Source organism: Triturus cristatus, chromosome 12, assembly GCF_964204655.1.
Source record: "Triturus cristatus chromosome 12, aTriCri1.1, whole genome shotgun sequence".
Taxonomy (NCBI): domain Eukaryota; kingdom Metazoa; phylum Chordata; class Amphibia; order Caudata; family Salamandridae; genus Triturus; species Triturus cristatus.
In genome coordinates, this window is record NC_140595.1 from 124,082,097 (window position 1) to 124,096,842 (window position 14,746).

General features: G+C 43.5%; 1 protein-coding gene across 1 annotated transcript in view; it reads right to left on the minus strand.

Moving 5' to 3' along the window:
- Positions 1-13,077: 13,077 nt before the first annotated feature.
- Positions 13,078-14,746, minus strand: part of KCNN3 (potassium calcium-activated channel subfamily N member 3) — a 463,290-nt gene continuing 461,621 nt past the window's right edge. Inside the window, exon 8 of the mRNA XM_085636850.1 lies at positions 13,078-13,765. Coding sequence (XP_085492976.1) covers positions 13,469-13,765 — 297 coding nt within the window. The 3' untranslated portion in view covers positions 13,078-13,468. The remainder of the gene's footprint in view (positions 13,766-14,746) is intronic.

Sequence of the window (14,746 nt, forward strand, 5' to 3'; positions counted from 1 at the left end):
TATATACATATAATCAAATTAAATGTTTATATGCACAGGGATATGCTGTACATTTGTGTTTGAGTATGATGGCTATGTAGGAAAGAGCCAACTATTGAGTAGTCTTCTGAAGATATGATAGTTATCTGAGGATCTGATGTTTGGGGGTAATGAATTCCATAGTTTGGCTGCTTGAACAGAGAAGGATGTGGTTCCTTTATTGAATGTTTTTGGTGATTTTATTCCTGATGAAAAGCAGTCATGTTCCATCGATTGCTTTGTGGGTGATACAAAATAGCTTGAATGTGGATCTCCTGGAAACCGGTAACCAATGTAGGATTTGCCAGGCTTTTGTAGGAATGGAGGTGGTTGCACACACTTTTGAGTAGTAGCCACGAAGAAGAAAAGATAAATTGGAAATAGACCAATTAAAAATGGCCAGAAGATGCAGAAACAGTCTTAAACTTGAGCCATGAAATAGTGAATTAGAAAAGCACTAATTCAAAATGTCTGCAGTGCATGTGACGTCATCACGCGGTATCCCAAAACTCTTTGGAACCCAGCCGTAGAAAGCAAGGTGCACAGACAATCAGTATGCAGCCCAGCACAAGTGAACGGCCTTGTCAGAACAGACCGGTGAGAAGCAGCAGGTGCAGCAAGCACTCAAAAGGCTAGAGCGAGAACACTGCTGCATGGGAACAGTAAGCTCGAGTTCCCATAGCCGAACAAACACTGCTTGGGGACTGTAGGTAAGCAGTGTGAGGCCCTTACAGTTGACAGATGCCACGACGTGGCCTGGCCAACGGAAGCAGGTCGAACAACAACAGTCTGTCTAAGCCACAGTGCGACCAATAAAGCAAGTGTCACACACCTCAAAACAGCGAAGACCTAGATGAATACATTTTTAATTTTCGTTAGCTTACAAAGAAGGTGAAAATTAATGAGTGGGTCTACGGCAATTTTCAGGAAAGAAGCGCTCCAATTATTTAGCCTTTACCCCACTTCTGGTACCAGAATGTAGTATCGGGGTTGGCTAAATAAAGATGAGTGGAGACCGCAAGTAGGAGACAAAGGGAGTTTACCTCCTAGTCCAAGTAATAAGACCCACAACCAACTGCTGGCTGCTCAGGTGAAGAACCAGTGAGAACTGACCCGCACTAAGCAACCAGAGATGGAAGTTCCATATAGGAATACATAAATTCCATACACATAACCTTCTAACAAGTAACAACAAAGTAAAGATTCTAACCAAGCTAACTACATATCCAATCCTGTATAAAGTGTAAAATGTATCCAATCCTGTGTAAAGTATGGAACCCTAGCATTTATTGAGTAGCTACAAGTTGACCTCCTATTTGATGGCTACATGCCTCATTAAAGGGGACTTTGCTAACCCCTGGAGACAGGAAGCAATGCACATCTTGAACTGTCGCCATGCCAACAATCTTGCTATAAAAGTTGGGATGTAAAAAAGTCAGTAACAATGTAAATCAGATCAAGAAAAAAAGTTACGAAAAATGTGGGGAACATGTGAAGATCCAATGGATCAGAACCTTCCGTCTCAGATTGCCATGATATCAGAGCTGGATGTAAAAGGGTTTTCCAGATCAACACTGCGCAGTGAATATCTATAGGGTTCACTTCCATAAAGAGACCAATGACACTATTTGCTGCTGATGGTCCGTGCGTTTGTTCACCTTTCATGAAGTAGGCTTTCACTGCTAGCGTGCTCCTAAAATTATAAGCAGCTGTCCCTGTTCTGTGTCACCATGTTGAGGACAAAAATATCAAACTACAAGAATATTTAGATAGGTATGCAGATGCATATCAACTCAAATGCTATGGGGCCTATTTATAAAATGCATTTTGCAGTACGTGTGGTACGTTTAGTACTACTACAATGGTATTACTCATGTACTACAAAATGCTATTTACTAACCTATGCATAGAAGTCTACACCTCTCCTACCATTTCTGCATAGAGGTCCCTGCCCAACTTTGGAGCTCTCCACACATTTACACCTACAATTTAGTAGTAAATGTGAGAGGGGCAGTGGGTGTGGCTGGGAAATTGGGAATACTGCAAAGTGGGAGGGTTTTATGTAGGCTTAAGGAAGGTGTTAAGTGAGGGTTAAGGAGCATTTAGGAAGAGGCATTCCTTAAGTTACTACAGCTTGAAAGGACCCAAAAACGTCATAACTGCACTCCAGGTCAGACTTGGTGTAAGTCCAGCACCACACATTGCCAACTACTGACATTGTATTACCCTCTTGAAGAAAATAAAGGAGGCGAGAATTTAAATTAAAGACCATAGGAACTAATGCTAAATCAAATTTATTTTAACTTTTTAAAAATATAAATAAATGTAATTTAATGTTCTTTTATTGTTAAACAATTGTGTATAAATAAAACTTAAATATTAGTTTATTATAAAAATCTGTTAATTACATTTCTTTAAATTGAAACATTAATGTACCTTTAATTAAAAAAAATAGTTCATTTAAATGTAACCTACACAATAGTTTAAATATTTGTTAATGTATAATAAAGAAATATAATATTTTTACTCTAGGTGGGAACTTTTTATTCATTTAAATCTTATGAAAATAATTGTTTATGTAATATCATATATTAAAAACAAAACAATATTTAAATATACATTAATTTTATAAAGCTGTACCATTTTTAATGTTTTTCTATATTTAACATAAATATTTTAAATTAAGTTATGTTATCTTCAAAAACACTTTTACCAATGTTTACAAATTTTGTAAACTTTAATAAGCCTTTAAACTATACCCTATACTTTAACTTGCGGCGGTGTCCACCCTGGTGGCTGAGGTCGTCGCCTGCGTATGAAAAGTTAAAGCAAGCAGCTTTACACTCATAAACTAAGATCCACCCATCAAATTCAGAATTTTGGGGCAAGTAAGTCTACACTTTTGAATAACTTTACACTCATAAATAGTAAATAGCCAAAAGTAGTAAAGTTACTCAAGAGTGTAAGATTAAACATAGCCGTGTAGATTTACTTACATGCACGTTTTACCTTTGTGAATGGCTCACTTTGAGATCAAATTGTGTTTTGATGTTCTACTCTGTTTTCAAGTTTTTCTCCCTCTGAGATGAGGCAATCTATCCAGCTTCCTTGTTGGTGGGATTTCTTCCTTTTGCCTTCCCTGGCCTTGCCAGTTGTCTTTTGGATTTATATTGATGTTTGCTAACCTAAGCTGGTCAATTGCACTGTTGATGGCTACACCCTTTCCAACAAGGAACTTTACAAGCATGGACCATAAGCAAACCCTGCCACAATATTTCTAGGACCAGAAGGGAGGGAAAGGTGGCTCAGGGGGACCACATGCAGGATAACCAGCCTTGGCAAAATGGAACCTAATCTTACATCAGGAGTGACGGCACGAGATCTTTAGCTGCACTTGGGACTGGGACAGCTGATAATAGCACCCAAAGTTATGGTATGGTCAGGGACAATGCAGACTCAAGAGTAAAGATGCCTTTCCATACCTCTGCAGCTCCACATTGAACGGGATGGTTGCTTTTAGTATTGTGTTTGTCTTCCTGCCAGGCCAGCTAAGCTCATGGGATATTGTGACTCCCCAGAGGCACATTCCACAAAGATCTTTAGTCAGCTAAGCCTTGTGCAGGTCTTTAGAGGGAACAGGAGAAGGGTGTTTACGTAATCAATCATTGGCCCCGCCAAGGGGCAGGGTTCTGTCTCCTGGCAATGCATCTGCCCAACACTAGGGTGAAAGGCCTCCTCAACTACATGCAATCTAGGAGTTATTCACTTGAGCAGACCAGTATTTATCCAAATTTGGAGGCCCAGCCTGGAAGATTTGGTCGAACAAATTTCTACTTTTAATCATATTAGAGCTTCCAATCATAGTTCATCTTCTGGCTTTATGCAGAGTTTCCACAGCCTCCAGGTGCAGTCAGGTCTGGGTCAAGCACGCTTGAACTGGTCAAGGTGCAAGTCTATTGTTGGTGCTAGACAAAGCCAATCAGAAAGCCACCATTGCCATGAGCCAACCAACAATGAGAGGACCAGGGGAAGGAGTGAGTGTCAATGTATAAGGGAAAACCTACCCTGCAGAAAGGTTAAGAATGTCACCCTCTCAAATCCCCAGATTGGACTCGTTTCTGAGTCCTTAGTTTACGCATGTGGCACCATGAGCACATGCTTGTGCAGGCTGTCATGACCGCCATGGGTGAAGCTTGCGAGGAGACCATCATCTACTGCAGTTGTGCACAGTGTCCGAAATGGACACCTTCCATTCATGTATGCAAATACACGTCCGCGCACCATGCACATGTGCTATTGGCTCATGTATTGCACATGAGAACAGACAGGGGAATCCAGTAATGGGGACTGGAAAGACTTTTATCGGGAGAGCCTTAGACAATCTTTCCACCAGGGGTTCAGCTGGAAATTGGCCTGTCCCCCTGAACTTTAATCCCTACCACTAGTGATAGCCTCCTCACTAACCTCGATAAGGGGGCATTAGTTACCTTCACGTAACCGCTGTCAGCACAGCGTAGCTCTGTTGATGAACATCTAATGAGGGACACCAAAATTAAACCAAGGTGCACCACCAGTGGACACTCAGACCACCAGGTTTACAGGAGGAAAGCAAAGGGAACACTAAAATAAAGAGCAACAGGGCAGTGTGCTAAACATCTCCCAAGCTAAGGCCTTCACCCCATCACCCTCCCCACCCCAACACCGCACAGGATTATGGAATCCCAAGATTCTAGGACAAACTTTTACGGCATCCCAGTGACAAACTATTGTGAAATATGCATCTCTAAACACTAGCAACGCTTTGCAAAGAGTTGCAAGACTAGTCCCTCTCTCCATAGAGACTTCTGTATGGTAACCAGTAACTAGGGGTTAGCAGTCAGGGTGACAGACAGACTATAGGGAATGTGAGCAAAACAGATGACCACCAAAGAAACCTTAAGCGATAGGACCAATAATTCCACACAAAACTAACATGAACACACTCTCAGAATCAAGCAGCACAGGTAGGGGCAATAACACACAGACGTGGGTTAAGGCTGAGGGTCATACGACCAATAGGTTACCCTCTTATGTGTATTAAGCATTCACCAACCTTATAAACCCATATAGCACCAAGAGGTGGTTTAAAACATTGGATGTCACTCTGTACAACACATTGCAACATTATATCACATTTTCCCACCTTGGGTCTTGATTTAGATCTCTGTGGACAGGGTACTCCATCACAAGGGTGACGGATATTGAGTCCGCTGAAATATAAATCCCATTATGTCCTATGGGATTTATATTTTGGTGGACGGGATATCTGTCACTGTTGTCCTTGTCTAAATCAGGCTCTTAGTCACCAAAATGGTCTGTCTCTTCTTGATGGGTACTCACATCCTTGCTGCTCAAGGCAGTCCAGTTTCCCGGTTGTTGGTGCTTTTATTTCCTGATGCCATAAGCAAGTAAGTTTCCCTGCTGGGTGGACTTTCCCTCCTGCAGTCCCACACTGGTCAATGTTGCTCCTCTGCAGTGGAGTGCTCTGCCTGCCGTGTGCCACAGACTGCTCAGTTTCCCTGGAGAAGGGATCTGCCTCCACTTTTAACTAGGGGTGGTGGATTCCTCCATTGGCATGAATTATCCATCATTGAAGCCCTGTGTTGGTCAATACTCTTTGATGGATGGTCTCCTGATTTGCTCACAGTGGCCCACTAGTTTCCTATGTTGTTGGGTAGTGTTGGTACAAGGATGCCTCAGCGGGTCAATTCCGCTGTAGGTCCATGTCTCTTCTTCTGGTTGACATATAAAGTGCAGATCACATCTTAGTAGGTATTTTTCATTTCTACTTTCCCAGGATGGTATGTTCCCCTGTTGTTGGGCATTCTGCCTCTTCCCTACTTACCAGCCCGATCAGTTCATTCATTTTTGGTCATTCTTCCTTACGACTTGCTACAGGTCCTGGCCAGTTGCCACCTTGTGGATAGGTGTTTCCTCTCTCGTTCTCTCCTGTTCAGCATGATGATTAGCTCCCCATATGGTGCTTTTGAGATTTCCCGCTCTCTATCTTTGTTCCCCTAGTATGAATAGCTCCACCCTTGGTTTCCCATCTCGTCCCTCAAGATTGCCTGAGCGCCCGTAGCATCACCAAGACAGAACGTTTGCCTACAAGTAGACACTGCACCACCACAAACATTAGACAAGAAATTCGACCAAGAAAAAACCATGTTACAGCAATATCCTTTATAATATAATTATATATTTCATAGTTAAAATAAACTATTAGGATTTATCCTATTCTTAAAAAAGCAAGCAGTACAGAGGCTAGATGTAAATTGGTATTTCATAGTGTCCAAGACTTATTTTATATAAATGTTTTAGTTCTTGTGATCTTGACAGAGTCTTTCATTCGCCATCTTCTTGTGTTTTGACTTTCTTTCGCTGTGGAAGTCGCTGACATGAGGAGGAAGATGGGTCTTGAGTCATTCCTACTGGGAAAGTAAATGTCCAGGCATCTGAGGGGGCATGAAGTACTTCATTCAGAAACCCAGACTTGGAACCTGTCTCTCCCTTTCAGGAGTTTTGCACTTCTTATGGACCCTTGGAATGTGCGAAGGTCGGAGAACCTACGTCTTAGTTGTCGCTAATGTACGCTGCTCCCTGACATTGATCTTGTATGTAAATCCTTAATTGTTTGGCTTAGAACTTTATTCCTAGCCCTGGGTGTCTCACTTTAATATCCTGTCTGAACTGCTTGATGTGTGATGTCAATGGCAAACTCAAGTCAGTGGGCGCTGAATGTCAATTTCTAACTTGGTCCCAATGGGTATGATTTCAGTTATACAGATTACAGGACCAGAGATTCCAGCCTGGTGCAGGACTTGAGTATCCATACGTGTTACCGAGTAGTAGGGTGGTATCTGCACCTTGATCGATAGCTGTGATATCAATTGCCATCTTGGGACCATTCACATCAGTTAACGTGGTACAGCCCTTTAATACAAACACAATAATTCAATAATCAAAGCCAAGTACATGGACATGGGGTTTCTAATTACTGCCTTGGTCACAGGGACCACGATTTTAGTCCTTCCTGTCAACACAAGTATGAGTTTCAAACCTGATCTCTAACCTGCTCTTTGTGTGTAGCTTCGGGTAAATGGTCACTGTATTTGTGGTTGTCTATGTGCATCTCAGAACCTAGGGTTTTGTTATACGGCTGTTGTCTTTTAGCTTGTCAAGTGACTGCCTGTCCTGAGGTAAGTGAAGTCACTGTCTTTCACCAAACGCTTGAGTACCAACCATCTCAGTCAATGCAACCAACATTTACAGCTCTTATTTTACTCCTTGAGCTTTCTCCATCTTTTGGTTCTCACTGCGAATGGCGCCTGTGCTTTTTCTCTCCAGTTTCCTGGTTTTGAGCTGGAGAAACATGGAGTCTGCTCCAGAATCTCTGGAACCCCAACCTTAATGTGTTCATAGTGGGAATATTTACAGCTGCTGATCCACAGGGCTACATAGAGATTTGTCGACTGGTCACACACAGGGAGGTTGGGGTTCCCATCACCCCTGTCACATTTATGTCAGTTGAGTTGAGTGTCAGTGATGAAATAAAGTGGCCACTGATATGCATTTTTTAATATAAAGCCAATAGAGTATAGTGTTGAACTAAGGTCCAGGTTTATCAAAGGCTTGAGTTGCCCTTATGTCACGCAAGGTGACGCAAGGGCAACGCAAGATCATAGGTGAGATTTACCGAGCCATGGAAAGCCACCTTGCCTGGCATGGTAAATCTGGAGTAATGCAAGACAGTGCAAGTCCCTTCTTTGCGTTACTCGTCACCCGGAAGGTGTTACATGAGTAGGGAGTGCGTGTTCTCGCGCATCCACCCATGTATTTTGGCGCATTCTCAGATTTACTAACACTAATAAACCTGGGTATGTGTGAAGATGCTATGCCTTCCGATGAGAGGTGCAATGAGGAGAAAAATCTCTCTTTCTCCTCGTTTTTCCCCTTTTCCCCTTTTCTACATAGAAAGAGGAAAATGACTCTGAGTATCGTTTTTGTGCAGGAAGGTGCCCTTTAACTGTAATGCAGGCACCCTTGCACCATGGAGGAAGGGTGCCCGGGCTGGCGCTTGGCAACCACAAGGGCACCAGCATACAGAGAGAACAGGATTGTGCCATATTTTAGTAAATATGGCGCATCCCTGCCCTCTCCATTTGATGCAGCACAGCAAGTTGTTTTGCTGTGTTGTGTTGCGTCAAATCTTGATACATTTTGGCCTCCAGGGTCAGAGTGATAAGGCCTCGTGTCTTTGATACTCAGATTGAATATTAGAGTTGATGGAAGTTGGTGTCAGTGATGTAGAAAGTGGGTTTTACAGATGCACTGAACAAGTGTCAGGAATTGCGCGCCTTCCCTGGCACTGGGGTCCCAAATTAAAGCTGAGTGTCATGGTTGGCTGTTGGTGGTGGCAATTACATTTAATCTGGAGAGCAATTTGGTGTAGGTGCCCATCACACATGAGGCATGACTCCTCTTCCTCAGGCTTAGATGATGCCATTGGTCCTAAACCCTGAGCCAATCATAGCTGCCATTATACACCTCAAGCCTAGAGTTCAAACAAGGTCTTACATTGCAACTCAACTGGAAAGTACAACACAGGTTTTCCTAGAAGGCACATACATATCACAACCATTGCAGACTTCTACCAATGTACAGCAATGCTGGAAAATACCAAAGTGCTTTGCTGGTGTACTCCAAGTGCACAATCCTACATCTCTGCTGAGACACATGAAATCATGAAGCATGAAACCCTTTGGTTGTGCGCCTCTGCCGAGTGGGTGAAATATATGCTAGGGTCATCATTAGACTAACTCTCCCAGACATACTAGCCAATGAGCACTTCCAATCACAACCCATGTAGTCCACAAACATCATAATTGCTGAAAGTATCACACTCATTGACCAATGTAAATCCTACTCAATATCCCAGACAACAATGCCCGTCACTACTGGTATCCTACACAACCAATAAACATCAGTCCGGAAAACCGACAAAGCAGAAACATATGCCCAAGCACCCCAAATAGGTGAGACATTGAGAACCATTTCTGGCATCAAAAACAACCAATAAACACACACTTTGTGGTTACTTATAAACTCAGCATCCAAAGCAAAATGGGAAATATACATAGTCCTGACTTTCTCTAACTAATAAACATTGTCCCAGGCAGGTTTCGCAACCACAAACATCACCCGAAACCTCAATCTATACATTTTACTTCATAATTCAAACCTGGAAACCAACTCCACCTACTCCTGGTCAATCAGTGAACCCCATAACCACCTCCTCCATCCAGGGGCGTCACTGGTGACACCTCTAGAGTAGAACTGTCTTAGGATCTGAGAATCCATCAGAAGTTCTACTGATGCTGAAAGATATTGTTAGAAATCCAAAGCCATTGACAGCTCTCTGGCTTTTAATTGCTCAGTATGTTTATGGACCTAATGCTTTTGGGGTCCTCACTAATGAATGCCTTCAAAAATGTCATGGAGCGATTCTAGCGCCGTGATATCCCACTGGGATGAGTGATGCGCTCTATAAAACTGTAAATAAATAAATAAATATGGGGCAAGGTGTCTACCGTTCAAATCTACTGTATTGTAGTGGCTTTCACTAGCCCTGAAGATGTATAGTCAGGTTTCAGACCAAACTACCACCCCAACACCATATTGGTAACAGCTATGCATGGCACTCAGCATGTAATAGCCAGTGAGGGTGGTGTGGTGTTGGTGGCATTTGTCATTCAGAAGAATTCACCACCGCAGTTAATCAATCATTCACAGACCAAAAACAGAATCCAATGCCAAGGGCTTGCCTTGTGCTGGTGGCCAACATTGATTAGAATGAGAAGCAAGAAGAAATGATTTCACCTGCTTCTATTAATCTCTGACTTGGGCCCACTCTGCTCTCCCTGGCACGCCCACAAATGGCTGTTGCGCAACTTTGAGCTCCACCACTGGAACAAATGCATTTGAATCCATAAAGTAGCAAAGAACAATAACAAAACCTGCTGTTCTGGGATCCCACATAGATTTTCCTATCCCCATGTGACCCAACTCTCCTAAGTATTTGTTCTTCTTTCTATAGGCCATACCCATTCTCAGTTTTTTCTAAGGCATGAGGGGGGCTTCCCAGTCCTTTTTGCAGTGATGTTGGTATCGCAGTTTTAGGTGCGTTGGCTTCTCGTGATAGGTCCAGTGTATGGCACATGCATAGGTCTTAGGCCCCAATTACAGTCGGCTCGATTAACTGCTACATTTGTAGTATCCTTTATTAGGATGAGTGTGATAAGCACTACACTTCTAGCATTTTCCCCAGTAAATTCAACATGTAAAGACCTGCTGGAATTTACTGGGGGAAAAAGCCTGGTAAAGGGTGGGATACAGTGGCGCAGCATGGGCGGACGCAAAATTCTTAAGGGCATTGTTAGAGGTGCAAAATTGTAAAAGAAAAGTGGAAGGATTCTTGCCTTGCCCTGGGTGCTCACAACTGCTGCTGATGGGACATGTGAATTTTATCGACAAAATCCACGTTATGGCACACTTAACTGGCACACTTAACTGGGTTATATTTATCGCATCTGGTAAACTCGTATCCCAGCAGTGTCTGAACATATTGGGTGCGATAAATAGTGCCCACTTTTCCGGGCCAGCTGAAATCAGGGCCACAATGTATCTGCTGATCATGCCTTTGATGTTGGCATCCCAGAATCAGATCCATTGAAATTGGCACCATGATTGTTTTGAAAGGGGATGGAGTGCACTTATTTCGTGGGTATGGCATTACACCTGGTAATCTGTTTGAAAGCAGACTCAGTCAGTAGGTGTGGCGCCAAGCTATTCCTTGGTGGGGTCACGTGTCTGGAATTCATTCACTGAAGTTGATATTATGTGGCAGATTAATCATGCAGCTCAGATTTGAGGTCATCTAATGTGCCACTGCAATTAAAGGCACTTGAAAGCCTGGATGTTGTGGCACCAAATAATTTGTGGAATGACGGGAATCATTCAGGTTAAAAGGCAGAACATTAACCATGGTAACGTGTGGAATGCAGGCATCCGGTTAAAAGGCATGGCACAAAACGTATTACTGCATGGAATGGCAGGCATATTGCTTCATACTCCTAGTCATATAGGAGGGCTTGGCTGGGAGGCATTTGGTGATGCAACGTTACGTGGAATTGGCGCTGGGTGGCATGGCATAAGACGTAATTGTATGAAATGGTAACCAGCAGGTTTGAAGCCGTGGCACCATTCTCATGTCTGAGTGATGCATCAGTTGTTTATATGAAATGTTTTGCACCAGAACCATCATTTCTATGAATAGTGTTACTGGCTGGAAACCTTGGAATGGAGGCCATCAGCTTTACTGACATGAAGGAAACTTTGGAATGGGAGGTCATCAGCTTTATTTTCATGAAGGAAACTTTGGAATGGGAGGTCATCAGCTTGATTGTCATGAAGGAAACTTTGGAATGAGAGGTCATCAGCTTGATTGTCATGAAGGGAACTTTGGAATGAGAGGTCATCAGCTTTATTGTCATGAAGGAAACTTTGGAATGGGAGGTCATCAGCTTTATTTTCATGAAGGGAACTTTGAAATGAGAGGTCATCAGCTTTATTTGGGAGGTCATCAGCTTTATTGTCATGAACGAAACTTTGGAATGGGAGGTCATCAGCTTTATTTGGGAGGTCATCAGCTTTATTGTCATGAAGGAAACTTTGGATTGGGAGATCGTCAGCTTTTTTGTCATGAATGAAACTTTGGAATGGGAGGTCATCAGCTCTATTGTCATGAAGGAAACTTTAGAATGGGAGGTCATCAGCTTTATTGTCATGAAGGGAACTTTGGAATGGGAGGTCATCAGATTTATTGTCATGAAGGAAACTTTAGAATGGGAGGTCATCAGCTTTATTGTCATGAAGGGAACTTTGGAATGGGAGGTCATCAGATTTATTGTCATGAAGGAAACTTTAGAATGGGAGGTCATCAGCTTTATTGTCATGAAGGGAATTTTAGAATGGGAGGTCATCAGCTTTATTGTCATGAAGGGAACTTTGGAATGGGAGGTCATCAGATTTATTGTCACGAAGGGAACTTTGGAATGGGAGGTCATCAGCTTTATTTGGGATGTCATCAGCTTTATTGTCATGAACAAAACTTTGAGATGGGAGGTAATCAGCTTTATTTGGGAGGGCATCAGTACGATTGTCATGAACGAAACTTTGGATTGGGAGGTGATCAGCTTTTTCTTGTTATGAAGGAAACTTTGGAATGAGAGTTCATCAACACCACTGTAATGATGGGCAGGAGTGTGTATATAAGGCATGATATCAAACTGTAATTGAATAGAATACTCATCAACAGCCGGAAAACTGTTCGAAGGGTATAGCAATTGCTTGGATGAAAGGTATGAATCAACACCCTAAATTGTGGGAGTGCTTTTATTGGCTGGAATACTGGAAATGAAAGGCCATAGACGTCACTGTGTGGAAGAGCATTCATGTGTCTAGAAGGTATGGCATATAACATATAATTGTATGGAAAATTTATCAACAGCCTGAAAAAACTATCAGACTCATATTTGAAGGGCACAACCGTTGCATGGAGGTAAGGTATGACATCAGTCCCATCATGGTGTGGGGCATCAGTCCCTTGACTAGTGTGAGTGGCAGCAATATAATCAGTGCACAAAAGCAAGACTAGTCGCTTGGTGTGTTAGGTTATTTTTACAGCCAGCTAGCTTGACCTCAGACTTGTTGTCGGAATCAATGGTCACTTACATAGCTAGCTGGCATGTCCCTCAAAGTTGTCATTGTTGTTCTATGGATGTCACCTAGGTCCCAGTCACAGCAAATTAGTCCTGGGTACTAGAAATCAGTCATTCCCTATGGATCTACTTAGAGACTCAATGCAACCTCTAGATACAGAATCATGTGGGAAAGTGCGTGGGACCAGAGTCCTTTTTTCAGCAGCCTTCTCCCTTCTTGCCCCAAGCTTTTGCTTTTCCCTCCTGGTTTCAGTGTAAGAAAGATGAAGGTTCCTAGATCCATGTGACCGAAGATCCTGAATCGTTCAAAGGAGTGTCAGTTATCCACCTGTGCTTCTTCCGCTGGAAGACCTGAGAATTGACGGGAGTGTGCATTCCCCCATCCGCCCACTCTCCACCCTGACCCCTCTGTGCTATGCCGCCTGCAGCTATGATTCCTGGTGTCGGTAGAGAGCCATGTGTGCAGCTTCTGGGCTTCTCTTCTGTGATACATCAACAGATGTCTTGTCTGGACTCCTTGTGACACTGACTTTACCTGACCCTTTTGGACCTGGGTAGAGAACCAGGAGGACTCATAAGACTGTGGAAGGCACCTCGTCCCAAAAAGGGGGTGAGGACTGTTTACTGTTGACTTAGCAGCTGCTGGAGCTGGTGTAAGGGGTTGGGAAAGAGGTGGAGCTAACCCCGATGGGGCTTTCAGTCAACAGGGTAGGCGGGGTTCCCACCACGGCACCGACCCCTCGCGCCTCTAATAGCGCGGTCAAAAGCTGCTGCTGCTGTGTCCGCAGTGAGTCCACAATGAGTAGCGGGAGAGTGCTGAAGCTCGATGTGATTTGTTCCAGTTTCGACTCGAGGCTACCAATCTGCTTCTCCAGGTCCTCGCTGCGGTCGTTCAGCTCCGTGACGAGGTCATAGATAACGCTCTGCATCTGAAGGGGTGAAACAGAAACATGTTCACCAATCATTGGACAGACAAAGGCACACAGTCACCACAAAATTGCATATATATTCCTATGCATCTATGGGACACAAGGCTGTATTACGTGGAGAGGTCAGTTCAGCATTCAGCTAATTCCTGATTTTTTTCCATACTTGTCCTTGGTTGGTAGCTTTGAGGTTTCTCCACACTGCAAGGCTTTGTTAGAGTTGAATGATTGCATACGGCGGTGGTGCCGTGTATAAAGAGTTTGCATAGGTGAACCTTGCTTGTAAACCGGTGCGATTATTCTCCATCAAGTACCTATGATGGTGATATATTTAGATTGTTACAACTGATTCTACAAGAGCTGATGGCCTCCAATATTTGTTTCTCTAGTAGTCTCAGCTTATTTGTATAATTAAAATACCTGGGGCATATTTACTAGAAAATGTCAGAGCGCGAAGCTGTACCAAATTTAGCAGTGCCGCTCTCCCACATTTTCAAAATGCAGGGATGCGCCGTATTCACAAGAATACGGCACATCCCTGTATTTTCCCTAACGCTAAATTTAGCTGCCTGGCACCTATGCAGGCACCCTTGCACCAGGGAATAACTGTTTATGTGCAGGAAGCAGATGTGGCTGTCTCTGACTGGGGCTGGCAGAGCGGGGGGCGGGTGGGGGTGGTTGGGGGTTTTAAAAGAAGAAAATTACTTACCTTCTCCAACGCCGCAGCATGCCTCTCCTCGTCCTTGCTCTTCTCCAGCTCCGGAAACACCCAGGCTTCCGGACTCTGCCAGCCAATCCCGACACTGCAGCAGAATCATTATGATTGGTCTGAGGGCCTTGTTTGGACACCCAAGCAGTTCCTGGTGAGGCTGGGCATGTTCTCCATTTGAGCTGTGGAACACAGCCCTATGGAGAACATGCCAAGTGCGCATGACTGTTTGGCTGGCCCTAGAGGGCCGGTCAAAGTGTTGTTGCACACCTAGG